The sequence below is a fragment of the Stegostoma tigrinum genome, chromosome 5 (genome assembly GCF_030684315.1).
Source record: "Stegostoma tigrinum isolate sSteTig4 chromosome 5, sSteTig4.hap1, whole genome shotgun sequence".
Taxonomy (NCBI): Eukaryota; Metazoa; Chordata; class Chondrichthyes; order Orectolobiformes; family Stegostomatidae; genus Stegostoma; species Stegostoma tigrinum.
In genome coordinates, this window is record NC_081358.1 from 82198963 (window position 1) to 82218147 (window position 19185).

At 46.0% G+C, this 19185-nt stretch overlaps 1 protein-coding gene across 21 annotated transcripts in view; it reads right to left on the reverse strand.

Moving 5' to 3' along the window:
- Window positions 1-19185, reverse strand: part of dlgap1a (discs, large (Drosophila) homolog-associated protein 1a) — a 715152-nt gene that overhangs the window by 179790 nt on the left and 516177 nt on the right. For all 21 annotated transcript variants that reach the window (XM_059646107.1, XM_059646106.1, XM_059646105.1 and 18 more), the window contains one exon: window positions 11269-11483. In XM_059646107.1, coding sequence (XP_059502090.1) covers window positions 11269-11483 — 215 coding nt within the window. The remainder of the gene's footprint in view (window positions 1-11268; window positions 11484-19185) is intronic.

The window sequence follows — 19185 nt, forward strand, 5'->3', positions numbered from 1 at the left end:
CATAGTAGAAGCAACAGGATGGATTGGAAGATGCCAGCTGCCAAGGTCTGTGGAGTAGATGCACTCATGCCTGGTACGTGTTGATCATGCTCTGGGTGCCAGATTGGTCATAGGCAATATGGATGTTGCTTGGAGCAAATAGTGAATTGAATCCGCCATACGTGATCTGGTTTCTTTGTTGAGTTTTCCCCACATCTAGTTTGTTTGGTGGGTTTGGTAAGAAAGGAGACTGAATACTAATTAGATAAATACTGGCATTAAGAAGGTATTTAACAAGTGTTAGTCTCTCCCCTAACAATTGCTGCTGCCACTTAGCGAGAACCTTGCTGCACCACTGATGAAAAATGGAGCAAGATGACCTTGACATCAAGATGACCTTGTCTAGCTTCCTGCCCGATTCTGCCGCATCTAACCCACACCACCTAGAACTCTCCAAGATTCCAACTGGATTTAATTGTCTCTGTTCCTCTCCATAGATTCACTTCTTCATGAAACAAAAGAGTAACTGCTCTGATTTTATACTTTCTTCATTCATTCATGAAATATAGATGTCACTGGCTGGGCGAGTATTGCTTGTCCATCCCTACTTGCCCTTGAGAAGTTGAGCTGCATAAAGCCAGCAAAATTTGTGGACAAATAAAAAGAAGATCTTCTTGAGGTAATTTTCCAATATAATCCTTTGTAAATAATACCAATGAAGTAATAAGTTTTAATTGCAAGCCATTCTACTTGACATCCACTGATTACTAAAATAGAAAGCTACTATTCCTGTTAATAGTATCATATGTGACAAAAACTGTCTTGCTCGTTCAAATCACAATAGGAAAGCTGGGGGTGGTTAGATGAGTCATTGGTAGTGGGATGAAGAAGCTTGGCAAGAAATCAAAAGCTGTAGGAGGCACTGAAAGAACTATACTGTCATTAGCAGTGATGCTAAGAAACAGAAACAATTCTCATGTTTAGATTTATGAATTTACGGTTCCTATTTGTTGTTTTCACTGTTAGTCACAACTGAATTAATATGGCTAATGGTTACCATTAGCAATTCCAGCCTCTCTCACATTCCTGAATACCTTCATTTCTGAGTCAGGTCCTAAATTCTGGAATTTGCTCCCTAAACCCCTCCAATTCACAGCATTTGGCTTCTCCTTTAAATTGCTCCTTGAAACTTACTTCTTTGAGTAAGATTTATCCTGACATCTTATGGCTCTCAGTGTTAAATTTTGTCTGATAACACTCCTTTGACATCTTCCTACATTAAAATCATTTACATACATATCTATAATGTATATACTATATGTTTATGTATAAAAATATATATACAAATTGTTGGACAAACCTGATTGTTAGCAAATATTGTACATAATGAGCTCAACTGGAATGAAACACCAATATATAAATGTCAGAAAATATTGGTGCTGAGTATTTCCAGCATTTTAGAAAATTTCATTATATTTCCAGCATATGGAACATTTGATTTTAAATGAATGAGTAGGAACAGAAGGACATAAGACTTAGGAGTAAACCATTCACCTCTTCAAGTCTGATCCACTAGTCAATAAGGTTGTGCCTGATCTTTTGTAGTCTCATCTACACATTACTGTCTGTCATCCAGAACCCTCAATCCAAAGTCCACCAAAAATCTGTCAACTAATGTGCTGAATAAATTCGATGACCCAGACTCCACCATTTCCTGGAGAAGAGAATTCTAAATACTAACTACCCTCCAAGAGGAAAGTAAATTCTTCCCCTCTATCTTTTAAGGAAGAATCTTGTTATTTAAATGTTTAATATACATTCATTTTAATAAAATATATTACTTTTTATTCAATATATGTAGATATATTTATGTAGGTTATCTCACAACATTGAATCTCTTTGCCTCTGGGTCTGGCTGGATACCAGCAGTGTGTGTAGACTGGTCAAATTATTCAATAAGAAATTCTAAACCAAGATGTAATTCAAAGGGATAACAAAATGTGGAGCTGGATGAACACAGCAGACCAAGCAGCATCTTAGGAGCACAAAAGCTGACGTTTCGGGCAAAAACCAAATCTAAGGGTATGCCTTTTAGTTCAAGTTTCTGATAGTAGAGGGAATCAAAATCAAATCCCTTTATAATTTAGGAATCTCAAGTGGATCATCCCTTAATGTTCTAAGCTCAAGGAAATACAAGCCATTTTTCATATCAGTTGTCCTTGAAGCTCACAAACCCCAATGCAATACTGTTGAACCTGTACCATATCTCTTCCAATGTCCAAATATCTCTCCTAAGGTTATGTTTCCAAAAACTGAAGACATTATCCCAGATGCTTTACTCTTTCAAGGGATATGGGAGTCACTGGTAAGGTCAGCATTAGTTGTCCATCTCTGGTGGAACTAAAGTATAATGCACAACTATCTGATTGCTACATTGTTAAATGCTATGCATGGTAGTAATTTACTGCTGCATGGTAATAGCTGTAGACTTTTATGAAGCAGTGGCAACAGTTATTTATTGGCTTTGTTAACTATTCTAATTTCCAGAACTATTTCAAATTGCATCCTAACAGAGAAATCTTGTGGTGAGAGAGGTCAGTTCTCAAGAAGAGTCATTTTAAACTCAAAATGGTAACACCATTTTTATCTCCTCAGATGCGATCAGACTGGCTGCGCATCTCCAAGTACTTTATGTTTTTGTTTCAGATTTTGAGTATCCAGAGTGTTTTGCTTATAACATGGTCTTGTGGTGTATTATGAATGAACAACCACCAGTGTGATTCCATTCTTCCACCTACTTCCAGTCCAATAATAATCCAGGGGAAATTCAAATGTTGTTGGAGAACTCTGAATGAGGTGGAAATATCTATGAAATTTGATCAGCATTTAATTTTATCTTTACCTTGGAGGAATGCTTTTACTTTCCCACAAGCTTGGTGCCTTTGAGTTATGGAGCTTTGTATCCTAAATAAACAGTGTATATTAGAGGTGAGAGTTGATTGGATCAGGTAAAGTTTCAGGTTTTATTCCTGGCCAACAATCAGTGAAGTGTTTACACCCAGGGCAGCAAGTGCAGTGCAAACGTTAAGATGCATAAGACCCACATACTGTTAAAAAATTTCAGTTACGTAATTTCTATGGGAGTTCTTCTGAGGTGATACACTTTGGTTTCCATTGATATCCTCTCTACATACAGAATTTTCCCACATTGAAACTAATCGTGAAGATGGAGCCAAAGAAAATAAAACCAGTGGGTTTCTGAATCCCAAAATCTCTGCTAATGCATGAGTTGTTGGGAATCATACAAGGCAATGCGTAGCAATCTGGTGCAGGCAAGGGTGTTGTGACTAAATTTACATTCAACTCCTGCTAGTCTTTTGGGGTAGAGTACATATAGAATTGTTGGAATTGATATGTGTATTAAATCCTTTTCCTGGTTTATGTATTGTGCTGTAGCCACATGAATATGCAACTTTTCAGAATCCTGTATCATTCATGCTTTACAAACTCATGGCAAATCCAACAGGCTGAAAATTGATTCAGAGATAGCAGGAACTGCAGATACTGGAGAATCTGAGATAACAAGGTGTAGAGCTGGATGAACACAGCAGGCCAAGCAACATCAGAGGAGCAGGAAAGCTGTACATTTCAGGCACAGACCCTTCTTCAGAAAGACGTTTCTGAAATGACTGCCAGACTACTCGGATCTCTTGGCATCAGGGTGGCCCACAAACCACCAACACACTAAAACAGCAGCTAATGAACTTAAAAGACCCTATACAGACAACAAACAAAACAAACGTCATCTACAAAATACCTTGCAAGAACTGTGACAAACACTACATTGGACAAACTGGCAGAAAGCTCGCCACCAGGATACATGAACATCAACTAGCCACAAAATGACATGACCCACTATCACTCGTATCCTTACATACAGATGAGGAAGGACACCACTTTGATTGGGACAACACATCCATCCTAGGACAAGCCAAACAGAGACACGCACGAGAATTCCTAGAAGCATGGCATTCCAACCGGAACTCCATCAACAAACACATTGATTTAGAGCCCATCTACCATCCTCTGAGAAAAAGAACAGGAAATGACATCACCAACATAGGAAATGACATCACCAACCCAAGGAAACCTAACCAGATAAATAGAAAGCAGGACATAACACCACTTCATTGGAGGCTCACTGATGATGTTACCTAGAATGGTGATGAAACGTCTGGGAACAAACCTTCAAGCTCAGTGAACCAGCTTACATCTGGAACAAAAAAAAGACCCACTCTCTTGTGGACCGAGAGGAGGAGAGCGCTGTGTTGGAGGTGAAAGGAGGACGTCGGGTTGGCTGTGCACCCTTGCAACCAGTGGATCTTAATGCTGGCTTCGGCCTAACGCTGGTTCAGGGGAGCAGCCAATCTGCAACGATGGCTGCGGCGAGTGCTCGTGCCCCAGGTCAGGGGGTCCGGAACACCATCCGTGTTTCTGTAAAGAAGGTGGATGAAGGTGCACCTGTGGACCGCACCTTCTTCGTGAAGAGGGTCCTGTTGGACCTTTGTGGGTTCGCTGCTGCGGACATTTACTGCCTGCAGGATATCCCCGGAGGAGGTTTTTACGATGTGACCTTCAGGAGTGCCAAGCTTTGCGAGCGCTTCCTGGAGGTTTTCAAGGAGAAAGGAGGGGAGGGCCCGCTCTCTGTATTGACCGCTGTCCCGCTGTTTGTGATGCCAGCGCAGAGGAGCCGTATGGTGACTGTACACATGTACAACCCGCATGTGCCAGCAGTTGATGTCCTGACCTTCCTTGGAAGGTACGTGAAGGTGGAAGGGAACCTAGCTGACATCATGGACCCCTTTGGCATCTGGACCAGTAAGAGGCAGATCAAGGTGACGCTGAGGATGGGCACGGACGGGAACGTCGTACACCCACCGTCCAGCTTCGCGATCGGTGGGAGCAAGGGCTACCTGACCTATGCAGGGCAACCTAAAGTCTGCCATGCCTGTGGTAGGTCAGGTCACGTGGCGGCCGACTGCAAAGCCACCATCTGCAGGAACTGCAGGGAGGAGGGACACCTTGCAAAGAATTGCCCACAAGAGAAAAGCTGCAACCTTTGCGGGGAACCGGGCCACCTCTATAGGGCATGCCCGCAGCGGGGTCCACCTACGCCCAGGTCACCGGCAGGGGCAATGCGGGGCCAGCCCCCCCGGAGGAGAGGAAGGCACCAGGGCCCAGCAAGGACCCCACTAATGTGCAGGAAGGCCCAGCCCCGCAGGATGGGCCCGAGGCCAGCAAAGCGCCCCTGCAGGCTCCGCTCCCCCCCGACAACCTGGAGTCAATGGAGGCGGCAACAGGCGACCCAGGGGAGTGGACGACGGTCCGGAAAGCGAAGAGGAAGGTGCGTCGGCAGGCCCAGGAACTGCAACCATCAGGTGGGAAGAGGCAGCTACAGGGGGGCTATAAGAGCTCCTCTGACGAGGGGGATTCGGAGAGGGCCCGCCCGAAGCAGAAGTTAAAGATCTCCAGGGAGAAAGAAAGCAGCACCATGCTTCCAGATGACGGGACGCGTCCTGAGGCTCCCTCCGACACCCAGTCACGTGCCGCTGGGGCACTGGAGGGTCCCCCGGAACTTCCAGGCGGGAAGGAGGAAACAGCGCGTCCCCAGCCTGACCCAGAGCCGGACGCTCCTGCCTCCATACCCCCGATGGGGGGATGGCACCTGGAAGGCAGCACGGACGGTTTCCTCAGCCCAGAGGGCGTCCAGCAGTTAGCCCGGGCAATGGGCATGAAGGGACAGATGGAGGGGCTGGACCTTGGATTGGGGAGGGTACTGCGGTCACTGCCCACAATGGGGGTACGAGTTGCAAGCATTAATGTGCGCAGTGTCAAGTCCACCGCAAGATGTGTATCCACGTTGGCCTACCTGACCACCATCAGGGCGGACCTCCTGTTTCTGCAGGAGTGCGGGATACCGCACCTTGGCAGATACGGGAAATGGTCCGGCGCCTGGACCTGTGGGCCTTCGATCTGGTCGGGGGGTAACGACTGTCGCTCCTCGGGCCTGGCAATTCTGCTGCGGGGGTGCAACTTCACCATCTCTCAAGTTCAGGAGGTGGTGGGGGGCGCCTCCTAGTGGCTGACGTCACCTACAGGAACGCTCCCCTGAGGCTGATCAACGTGTACGCCCCAGCGGTACGGAGTGAGCGGTTGGCCGTTCTGCAGCGGCTTCCATCCCTGCTGGCTACGTCCAGGCCGGTCATCCTGGGCGGAGACTTCAACTGCATCATTGATGCAGATGGAAGATCCGGCGCGGGGACAGCGGGTGGGGGGAGTCAACTGGACGTCACGTCCAGATTCCTGATGGGCACTGTGAAGGACGCCAAGCTGCTCGATGTCTTCAGCACCCCTGCAGATGGAGCGCAGCGGAGGTACACCTGGTCGCGGCCAGATGGGTCTATTCGCTCAAGGATAGACTTCCTGTTTGTGTCACGGGCGTTCTCGGTCAGGTCCACCGGCGTCGAGCCGGTGTTCTTCTCTGACCACTGCCTCCTGCTGGCCGACTGTCACTTACAGGACGACCAGCTGGCCGGCAAGGGGACGTGGAAGCTCAACACGACCCTGTTGACCCCAGAGAACGTTGAGGAGCTTAAGAGGGAGTACACCGGTTGGAGAACCGTGAAACCCCTCTTTGAGTCTCCGGGCGACTGGTGGGAGACAGTGAGGAGAACATGAAGGGGTTCTTTATCCTCAAGGGTGTTCGGAAGGCGAGAGAGAGGCGAGGAAAGCTGTCGTGACTCCAGAAAAGGGTGCAGAACCTGCTCCTTCTGCAGTTGATGGGGGTCGATGTCACGGAGGACCTCCGCGAGGTGAGGGGCCAGCAAGCCTCACTCTTCACCGCGGAGGCCTCTAGGAGAATCTTCCGGTCCAGGGTCTGCTCCGTGGAGCAGGACGAGACGTGCTCGCGTTTCTTCTTTCAGAAGGTGCACAAAGAGAGCTCTTTGCTCAGCCGGCTGAAGGAGGACGACGGCTTGGTGACATCGTCTCGGCCCGACATTTTGAGGATCAGCAGATCCTACTATGCCGGACACGAAGTCCACGGACAGCATGACCTCCGAGTCGTTCCTGTCGTCTATCACGGAGGTCTTAGATGACGGCACGAGGGAGTGGCTGGACCGGCCAATATCCCTGGATGAGCTGACCAGAGCCCTCAAGTCCTTGGAGAGGAATAGGACTCACGGGAGCGACGGCTTACCGGTCGAGCTGTATTCCACTCTGTGGGACCTGGTCGGCCAGGACCTGCTGGAGGTGTACGATAGTGCGCTTCGGGTAGGGGAAATGTGCAAGTCCATGAGGAAGGGCATCATCACCCTCATTTACAAGAAGAAGTGGGAGAGGGAAGAAATTAAGAATTGGCGCCCCATTTCACTATTGAACGTGGACTAGAAAATCCTGGCCAAGGTCATAGCCAACCGGGTCAGGTCTGTCCTGGAGTCGGTGATTCACCCTGACCAAACCTGTGCTGTGCCGGGCAGGAAGATCGCTGAGAGCCTCGCGCTCATCAGGGATATGATCGCCTACGTACAGGACAGGCGGGTGGACACCTGCCTCGTCAGCCTGGACCAGGAGAAGGCCTTCGACAGGGTCTCTCATGCTTACATGAGGGACGTCCTCTCCAAATTGGGGTTCGGGGAGGGCATCCGCAATTGGATCCAGCTGCTCTACGCCAACATCGTTAGCGCAGTCTCGATCAACGGGTGGGAATCGGACAGTTTTCCTGTCAGATCTGGAGTCAGGCAGGGCTGCCCGCTCTCTCCTGCCTTGTTCATGTGCTGTGTGGAGCCCTTCGCCGCATCCATCAGGAAGGACGTGAGCCTGAAGGGTGTGACTATCCCAGGCAGCGGAGGCCTTCAGGTCAAGACCTCCATGTACATGGACGATGTCGCCGTCTTCTGCACCGATCGTCGGTCGGTGAGTAGACAATTGGACATCTGCGGCCAGTTTGAACTAGCCTCGGGTGCCAAAGTCAATAGGGGTAAGAGCGAGGTCATGTTCTTCGGGAACTGGGACGACCGCTCCTTTATCCCCTTCACCGTCAGGACACACTACCTGAAGGTGCTGGGTGTTTGGTTTGGTGGAGCTGGGGCGTGCACTAGGACTTGGGAGGAGCGTATCACCAAATTGAAGCAGAAGCTGGGCAGGTGGACGCTCCGGTCCCTCTCTATCGCGGGTAAGAACCTGGTTGTCAGGTGCGAGGGGCTTTCGTTACTGTTGTATGTGGCACAGGCCTGGCCTATTCCCTGGACCTGCGCCGCTGCGGTCACCCGGGCCATCTTCCACTTCATTTGGGGGTCGAGGATGGACCGGGTCCGCAGGGACACCATGTACAAAGACCTGGAAAATGGGGGAAAGGGCGTACCGAACGCCACCCTTGCCCTGACGGCTACCTTTGTGTGCAGCTGCATCAAGCTGTGTGTAGATCCTCAGTACGCAAACACCAGGTGTCACTACTTACTGAGATTCTACCTGTCCCCAGTGTTGCGAAGGATGGGCCTGGCCTCGTTGCCGCAGAACGCTCCGAGTAGTTGGACCGTTCCATACCACCTGTCCTTCGTGGAAAAATTTTTGAAAGGAAACACCTTTGACCACAAGGCCGTCAGGCAGTGGTCAGCACGTAGTATCCTCGGGACCCTTCGGGAAAAGGAGAGGGTGGATCCCGTCGTGTGGTTCCCCACGCAGACTGCCAAAGTCGTTTGGCAGAATGCCTCATCGCCAGAACTTTCAAACAAGCACAAGGACGTTGCTTGGCTGGCGGTGAGAGGGGCTCTGCCAGTGAGATCCTTTATGCATGCCCGGAATCTCTGCGCCACCGCACGCTGCCCTCGAGGTGGCTGCAGGGGGCGGGGGATGAGACTGTCGATCATCTCCTTCTGGAGTGTGCCTATGCGCAGGAGGTCTGGAGGGGGATGCAGTGGTATTTGTCGAGTTTCGTCCCGAGCAGCTCCGTGACGCGGGACTCCGTGCTCTACGGGCTGTTTCCCGGGACGCACACCGAGACCAACATCAACTGCGCCTGGAGGACCATCAATGCGGTGAAAGACGCTCTTTGGTCTGCCCGCAACTTGCTGGTCTGCCAGCTGAAAGAACTGACCCCGACCGAGTGTTGCAGACTGGCGCACTCCAAGGTCCAGGACTACGTGCTGAGGGACGCGCTAAAGCTTGGGGCAGCTGCCGCCAAGGCGCGGTGGGGAAAGATCACGGTATGAAACCCCTCGTCCAGAATAGAAAAAAGGGCCCTATCTGGTAACTGGGCCCAGCTGGCACCTTCCCCAACTGGTCAGGGGGCCAATTGGGACTGGGCCGGGTGATGACTGCCGGGGTATTTTCTTTACTTTGCTTTATTTTTCTTCTTTGTTTGTTTTTTTCCTTTAGTTGATGTATGTACCCCCTGGGTAACCCAGAGCGGCTTGCATGACTGGGTAGGTGTATAAATACGTTTTATTTTTTGTACATCTTATGAATAAAGTATATTTTTTCAAATAAAAAAAAGTGACGGAACGTCTGAAAACTAACCTTCCAGCTCAGCAAGCAAACTCACATCCAGAACTGAAAACTGATTTTGTTTTGAAGGCTATTACTTCTTAATAAAGTAGCTTTTGAACTATTATTGTCTCTGGGTGCAAAGAACAATGAGAAAAGGGGATGGAAGTTTCCACTATGGTCATTAAAGCCATCTGAAACTGAATAAAGAAGAATTTTTAACTGCTTTGATCCACCTAAGGTAGAATTCTGAAGTAGTTGACAAATTGCTGGAATGACCAGATATTTAGCAGATGATGTTCAATGCAGAGAATGTGAAGTGATGCACTTTGGTTGGAAGAACATTGAGAGATGATAAAAAGACGAATACAGTTCTAAAGGGGTGCAGAAGCTAAGGGACCTAGGTATAAATATACAGAGATCAATAATGGTGGGGCCAGGTAGACAGCAGTTCGTAAAGCAGAAAGTGTCCTCAACTTTATTCGTCGGGGTATAGAGTACAAAAGAAAAGAGCTGATGTTGAACTTTTGTGACATCTTAGTTGAAGTGTTATATACAGTCATGTGTGCCACATTACAGGAAAGATGTGAATGCATTACAGAGAATGTAAAAGACAATTACCAGAATGGTTCCAGGAATGAGAAGCTTTAATTATGAGGATAGATTGACAAAGTTGGACTGTTCTCTTTGGAGGAAGAAGGCTGAGAGGATATTTTATAGAGGTTTTCAAAATCATAAGTGGGCTGGAAACAGTAGATAAGGAGAAGATGTTCCAGCTTGTAAAAGCAACAAGAATGAGAGGGAATGGATTTAAAGCGATGTGCATAAGAAGCAAGAGTGACATGAGAAAAAAAAACACACAGTGAGTAGTTGAGGTTTGAAATGCTTTGCCTGAAATGTGGTAGAGGCAGATTCAACTGAAGAATGTAAGAGAGCATGGGATGGTTATTTGGATAAAAATAATGTGCGAGGATATGGGGAAAAGAAGCTTGGCATTAAGTAATTACGCTTATTTGAAGAGTCAGTGTTGAAATGATGGGCCAAATTGCTTTCTTCTGTGCTGTTGCAATTCTGTGATTCTGTAGTTGTGAAAATCTATTCTCAGCACTGAAAGTTCACATATTATAACACAATCAATTAAAAGAGAAGTTTAATAATAACATTTAGTTATAATTATTTTGTTAACTGTTATTATTCATTTATCACAAGCTGCATCTCTAAGGACATGACTTGAAGTTCATTCTGAAGAAGGTCATTTAAGGTAATGAGGAAAAACAATTTCTTTAATCCATGGAAAATTGTTAATTTGTGAAATTTCAAGTATTGGGTGCATAATGCCTCTGCACAAATCTGTTCAAATTTTATTTTAGTTGCCAGTGGATTGCCACAAATGTAGGCATATAGTTTCAAAACCGGAGCAAGAAGTTTATATCAATAAAAGTAACCTTGAGGTTTTCAGACTGTGATAAAAACCTAACTAATTCATTAATGTTATCTAGAAGAGGGAACCTGCTCCGGTCTAGACATGACTTCACTGTACGTCATTACGATTGACTCTGAAATGGACTAGCATGCCACTTAGTTATATGAAAACATGGCAGTCGAAAGTAAAAGGCCAGTAACCAAGCGTAAGTAGGGATCAGCAATAAATGGCAGCATAGCCATTGGTCCCCACTTTCCAGAATGAATAAAAATGGAGACAAAGATGTCAGCTTCAGGTTTTTTTAAACAAGTGTTTCTACTTACTTCAGTGTGCTGAGCTCTGTTAGAGATGGATGGGTGGCCCTGAGATAGCTCTCACGCCGTGCAGAAATCTTTGGAGAAGGTTTAGGGCTAGTGTCTGAGTCCCCACTGTCATCGTCTCCCATTGCTTTAATGTAGCTGCCAGAGCGCATTCGCCGACAAGGAATTTCATCCTCTTTACTTTGTGGCGAGTAACCACTCCATTCATCCTGTGGAACCTAATTAAATACAACACCATGATTTGGAATACTCTTTTTCTGGATTGGCAGAAAATTATTTTGAAATATTGAACAATTGCAACAGTAATTGACCATATAAATCATTTTGACCAAGCTAATATTCATATCTGGTGGAATCAGCTATTGAAGAAAGAATATGCTACTTGGTCTATGTGACAATGCAATTTGTTACAAGCTTGTTTTCAATATAAACATACCAGACATCCAACAAAGATTGTTAGACGATATTATCTTACATTTTGTAGAATACATTCAGAAGAAGTAAAAACAGAAATTCTTGTTTTGACAACATCACCTTGATAAATTGTCATGATCTCATTACCTTAATTAGTTTGTACAGTTTTGAATTACTGACTACTTTTGGTTAGACCCTCAGCATGTGACTCTTATACCTATCATGTTATTCTAGTCATTTAGTTTGTCTCCAGCACCAGTTTATTTTAAATGTTTTGTAACTATCCCTCTGCCTCATTTAATCAGATTACAGTTCATACCTTCGCTGGTTAGTCAGCTGTTGACACTTTACACACTGCCTAACACTCTTGGTCACCTGCAAAGACTTATCACCTGACACTCCACTCACTCCAGTTTATGATCATTTGATCTCTGTGCCCTTGATCTCTTTGCCTATAAACTCTGACGAAGGGGCTGTGCTCCAAAAGCTTGTCTGATTTCAAATAAGCCTGTTGGAATATAATGTGGTGTCATGTGAATTCTGACCTTTTCCTCCCCAGTCCAATACTGGCACCTCCACATCAAGATTATTAAGTATTGAAAAGGTAACTGGAACAAGAAACTAAAACCTCAAAAATCAAAAGAGTAAATAAAAGGCTTACCTCAGAATAGGTGGGGAAGAATTCTTGTGAGGACAGTGTCATACTTATGGGAGGATCATACAAAAGTAATTGATTTGAAGATTGATATGCCTTATGAGAGAATTCTTAGGGAAAGTAGGAAGTAATCTGAATATATAACCTGAGTAGTTATAAGCCATTGTGTTAGCTGTATTTAATTTTGTTATGCATATAATAAGGCTTATGTTTTGATAAAAAGAGGGTTAAATCTTGTGGCATAGCTTTATTGGCTAAAAGAAGATGTTTCAGTTTCTATTTCTTTAACTGGGTCATTACTCTTTGTTCTGACTTCTTTCTTCCTGACTGAGAAGAGGCCTATTTTATGCAATTTTGACAAGCAACAGGCAACATAAACTTCTGGACACATTGGGCTGAATTTTATCATTACAGAGAGGACATGAATGAGCTGGAAAGCTGGAGGCAACCCTGCTTCTGCATTCACAGGATCCCTAGTTGCATTTCATGCGGGTGTAGGTATCTAATTTTTTTTTATTTGTTCACGGAATATAGGAGTTGCTCTGGGTCAACATTTATTGCACATCAATATTTACCCTGGAGAAGCTGGAGGATCTGCCTTCTTCAACCACTTCAGGGCTGGAGGATGGCTATATATATTCATTGCGCTGTTGGGAAGGAACTTCCAGGATTTGCCCAAATAACGATGAACGAATAGCCATAGAAATCCAAGTCATGATGGTGAGTGGCTTGGAGGGCATTTGCAGGGAGTGGTGTTGCCATGTAATTGCTGTCTCAACCCCTGTACTCAAAAGACTGAACAATGAAGGTAAGCATGCCAAATGCCTTTTTAACCATGCTGTCTATGTGTGATGCAAACTTCAAAGAATTATGTACCTGCACCCCTGGGTCCCTTTGTTCTACAACACTACCCAAGGCCTTACCATTAATTGCATAAGCTCTACCCTTGTTTGCTCTACCAAAATGAAATACCTCGCAATTATGCAGATTGAACTCCATGTACCATTTTCAGCCCATTGACCCATTTGATCAAGATCCCTTTGTAATCTTAGAAGACCTTCTTCACTGTCTACTATGCTACCAATTTTGGTGTTGTCTGCAAACTTACTAACCATGCCTTCTACATTCTCATTCAAATTATTTGTATATAAGAGAGGACTCAGAACCAATCCCTGTGGAACACCTCTGTTACAGGTCTCTGGACTGAAAACCAACCCTTCACCACCACTCTCTGCCTCCTGCTATTAAGCCAATTATGTATCTAATTAGCAAGCTCACCCCGAATCCCATGTGACCGAACATTACAAATTAGTCTAGTATGTGGACCCTTGTTGAGGCTTTACTAAAATCCAAGTAAACAATGTATACTGCTCTGCCCTCATCAATGTTTTTAGTAACTTCCACAAAAACTCAATAAAGTTATCAGACAGGTCTTTCCTTGAACAAACCATATTAACTATCCTTAATCTACTGTTGCCTCCTATCCTTAATCTACTGTTGACTTCTGGATGTGAGGGCAGTCTGGTAAATTAGCATGGGCAGCTGGAAGATAATGCACACACCAAACATCTTATATATAGAACATATAGAACATTACAGCACAGTACAGGCCCTTCGGCCCTCGATGTTGTGCCGACCTGTCATACCGATCTCAAGCCCATCTAACCCACACTATTCCATGTATGTCCATATGCTTGTCCAATGACGACTTAAATGTACCTAAAGTTGGCGAATCTACTAACTTTGCAGGCAAAGCGTTCCATTCCCTTACTACTCTGAGTAAACAAACTACCTCTGACATCTGTCCTATATCTTTCACCCCTCAATTTAAAGCTGTGCCCCTCCCACCTCAATCTCTACTATTACCTTTCCTTTCCATGTTATAGTTTTCCAAACCCCAAATTCTCTCTTGTCCTGAAAGTTTCACAGTTGGTTGAGTAGGAAATATTTATCATTCACTGAAATACAGTCATGTCCTCAAAGCTTTGTGCCTTTCACTCATCAGGAACAATACAAGACTGCCAAACTTTAAATGATTTCAACAAGTTGCACTCTAGAAAGATGCGATTTTGATTGGTTGGCAAGTTGACTCTGATTAAGTGAGGCATTGCATCAAGAAAGCAATAGGGAACATTTGGCTCTCCAGACCTCCTGTGTCTTTCTAAAAAAAGGAGCAGGGCTTGAACATATCATCAAGCAAAGAAATTTGCATCACTTCTTGCAAATGTAAATAAGGTAGGTTATGGACTCTGCTAATTACCTTAGTTTAAGAGAAGCATCATATGGTTGAGCAGTGGTTGGGTAGAGTGGATAGATCATTGGGCACATAAGCAGCGACAGTGTGAAGGTGCCGACATTGCTTTCACGACAACATAAAGCTGTTAACCTGCTCTCATTGTTTGAAATAGAAGCTGATTTTACTAAATTGCTACATAATCCTATAAAAACAGGTTCCCAGACAGGTACCAGTGATTCTTACTTATCCCTTGTTCCAATGTTTTACAATATTGGCTGAATGAGTCTGCAAACAGATGGCGTGTAGCAAGAGTGATGGACCGAAGTAAGGACCTGAATTCACGGTGTCGCTTAAGTGAAATATTTAATGAAATGGCAATTTCTACTCAGATAAACCTCTCACAAACAGTTCAATATGGTTACAAATGAGTGATTGTGAGACTCTGGCTAGCATGTTACCTGGCAGTGAAAGGAGACTGAATATTGCCTTGTAAAGTATAGAGAGATTATGAGGTGACATATCAGCATTAACCTTCCCTTTGAAATATACTGGATGATTCAAAAATATGATGCTTAAAGGGGTGGTTGAGGGGAGGATACAAAATTAAGCATTCACAAGTAAGGTATAGTTACTCTTCACGTATTTATCAAAACAATTATAAGTAACTATCCATTTTTAATCAGCAATTCTCTAATCAACTAATTCTGGACAGTTGAACTCATCTTAAAAAAGATTTCTGTTTAATGGCATCAGCAATTGCTGTTTGATAATATTTTATGTCTCTGATCGTGTTTTTGGGATCCTTAAGGGGGAGGGGGAGCAGCCCAAAGTCATGGTCCACATTGGCACCAATGACATAGGTAGGGAGAGAGATAGGGATTTAAGGCAGAAATTCAGGGAGCTAGGATGGAAGCTGACAGCTAGGACAAACAGAGTTGTTGTCTCTGGTTTGTTGCCCATGCCACGTGCTAGTGAGGCGAGGAATAGGGAGAGAGAGGAGTTGAACACGTTGCTACCGGGATGGTGCAAGAGGGAGGGTTTTGGATTCTTGGATAATTGGGGCTCTTTCTGGGGTAGCAAGATGGTCTTCACCTGAACCAGAGGGGTACTGATATCCTGGGGGGAAATTTGCTAAGGCTATTCAGGTGGGTTTAAACTAATTCAGCAGGGGGATGGGCACCAAAATTGTAGTTCGACTATAGAAAAGGTTGAGAGTAGGGTGGTCCGAAATAAAGTTTCAGGGAAGCAAGATGGCACTGGCAAGCAAGAAGTTGGTTTGAAGTGTGCCTACTTCAATGCCAGGAGCGTCTGGAATAAGGTGGGTGAACTTGCAGCATGGGTTAGTACCTGGGACTTCGATGTTGTGGCCATTTCGGAGACATGGATAGAGCAGGGACAGGAATAGTTGTTGCAGGTTCCGGGATTTAGATGTTTCAGTAAGAGCAGAGAAGCTGGTAAAAGAGGCGGAGGTGTGGCATTGTTAGTCAAGGACAGTATTACAGTTGCAGAAAGGATGTTTGGGGACTCGTCAACTGAGGTAGTATGGGCTGAGGTTAGAAACAGGAAAGGAGAGGTCACCCTGTTGGGAGTTTTCTATAGGCCTTCGAATAGTTCCAGAGATGTAGAGGAAAGGATAGCAAAGATGATTCACGATAGGAGTGAGAGAGACAGGGTAGTTGTCATGTGGGACTTCATCTTTCCAAATATTGACTGGGAACACTATAGTTCGAGTACTATAGATGGGTCAGTTTTTGTCCAGTGTGTGCAGGAGGGCTTCCTGATACAGTATGTAGATAGGCCAACAAAGGGCGAAGACACATAAGATTTGGTACTGGGTAATGAGCCTGGCGAGGTGGTAGATTTGGAAGTAGGTGAGCACTTTGGTGATAGCGATCACAATTCTGTTATGTTTACTTTAGTGATGGAAAGGGATAGGTGTATACCACTGGGCAAGAGTTATAGCTGGGGGAAAGGCAATTACGATGAGATTAGGAAAGATTTAGGGAGCATAGGATGGGGAAGGAAACTGCAGGGAATGAGCACATTAGAAATGTGGAGCTTATTCAAGGAAAAGCTCCTGTGTGTCCTAGATAAGTATGTACCTGTCAGGCAGGGAGGAAGCTGTAGAGTGCGGAAGCCGTGGTTTACGAAGGAGGTGGAATCTCTGGTCAAGAGGAAGAAGAAGGCTTATGTTAGGATGAGATGTGAAGGCTCAGTTAGGGCACTTGAGGGCTACGAGGTAGCCAGGAAAGACCTAAAGAGAGAGCTCAGAAGAGCCAGGAGGAGACATGAGAAGTTGTTGGCGGATAGGATCAGGGTAAACCCTAAGGCTTTCTATAGACATTTAAGGAATAAAAGAATGACGAAAGTAAGATTAGGCCCAATCAAGGATAGTAGTGTTAAGTTGTGTGTGGAGTGAGGTGAGATAGGGGAAGCGCTAAATGAATATTTTTCAACACTATTCACTCTAGAAAACGACAATGTTGTCGAGGTGAATACTGAGATGCAGGCTAGTAGACTAGGTGGGACTGAGGTTCACAAGGAAGAGGTATTAGAAATCCTTCAGAGGGTGAGGATAGATAAGTCCCCTGGGCCGGATGGGATTTATCCTAGGATCCTCTGGGAAGCCAGGGAGGAGATTGCCCAGCCTTTGGCATTGATCTTTAACTCGTCATTGTCTACAGGAATAGTGCCAGATGACTGGAGGATAGCAAATGTGGTTCCCCTGTTCAAGAAGGGGAGTAGAGACAACCCTGGTAGTTATAGACCAGTGAGCCTTAGCTCAGTTGTTGGTAAAGTGTTGGAAAAGGTTATAAGGGATAGGATTTATAATCATCTAGAAAAGAATAAATTGATTAGGGATAGTCAGCACGGTTTTGTGAAGGGAAGGTCGTGCCTCACAAACCTCATTGAGTTCGTTGAGAAGGTGACCAAACAGGTAGATGAGAGTAAACCGGTTGATGTGGTGTATATGGATTTCAGCAAGGCGTTCGATAAGGTTCCCCACAATAGGCTATTGTACAAAATGCGGAGGAATGGGATTGTGGGAGATATAGCAGTTTGGATTAGAAATTGGCTTGCTGAAAGAAGACAGAGGGTGGTAGTTGATGGGAAATGTTCATCCTGGAGAGCAGTTACTAGTGGTGTACCGCAAGGGTCGGTGTTGGGTCCACTGCTGTTTGTCATTTTTATAAATGACCTGGATGAGGGCGTAGAAGGATGGGTTAGTAAATTTGCAGATGACACTAAGGTCAGTGGATAATAAAATGTGAGGCGGGATGAACACAGCAGGCCCAGCAGCATCTCGGGAGCACAAAAGCTGACGTTTCGGGCCTAGACCCTTCATCAGAGAGGGGGATGGGGTGAGGGTTCTGGAATAAATAGGGAGAGGGGGGGAGGCGGACCGAAGATGGAGAGAAAAGAAGATAGGTGGAGAGGAGAGTATAGGTGGGGAGGTAGGGAGGGGAGGGAAGGTCCCTCTTCCGCACCTACACAGGCCCCAAACTCTACCTCTTCCTCCGTTACATTGATGACTGTATCGGCGCCGCCTCTTGCTCCCCAGAGGAGCTCGAACAGTTCATCCACTTCACCAACACCTTCCACCCCAATCTCAAGTTCACCTGGGCCATCTCCAGCACATCCCTCACCTTCATGGACCTCTCAGTCTCCATCTCAGGCAACCAGCTTGTAACTGATGTCCATTTCAAGCCCACCGACTCCCACAGCTACCTAGAATACACCTCCTCCCACCCACCCTCCTGCAAAAATTCCATCCCCTATTCCCAATTCCTCCGTCTCCACCGCATCTGCTCCCATGATGAGGCATTCCACTACCGCACATCCCAGATATCCAAGTTCTTGAAGGACCGCAACTTTCCCCCCACAGTGGTCGAGAACGCCCTTGACCGCGTCTCCCTCATTTCCCGCCACACATCCCTCACACCCCGCCCCCGCCACAACCGCCCAAAGAGGAACCCCTCGTTCTCACATACCACCCCACCAACCTCCGGATACAACGCATCATCCTCTGACACTTCCGCCATCTACAATCCGACCCCACCACCCAAGACATTTTTCCATCCCCACCCTTGTCTGCTTTCCGGAGAGACCACTCTCTCCGTGACTCGCTTGTTCAGTCCACACTGCCCTCCAACCCCACCACACCCAGCACCTTCCCCTGCAACCGCAGGAAGTGCTACACTTGCCCCCACACCTCCTCCCTCACCCCTATCCCAGGCCCCAAGATGATTTTCCATATTAAGCAGAGGTTCACCTGCACATCTGCCAACGTGGTATACTGTATCCATTGTACCCGGTGTGGCTTCCTCTACATTGGGGAAACCAAGCGGAGGCTTGGGGACCGCTTTGCAGAACACCTCTGCTCGGTTCGCAATAAACAACTGCACCTCCCAGTCGCAAACCATTTCTGCTCCCCCTCCCATTCTTTAGATGACATGTCCATCATGGGCCTCCTGCAGTGCCACAATGATGCCACCGAAGGTTGCAGGAACAGCAACTCATATTCCACTTGGGAACCCTGCAGCCCAATGGCATCAATGTGGACTTCACCAGCTTCTAAGTCTCCCCTTCCCCCACCGCATCCCAAAACCAGCCC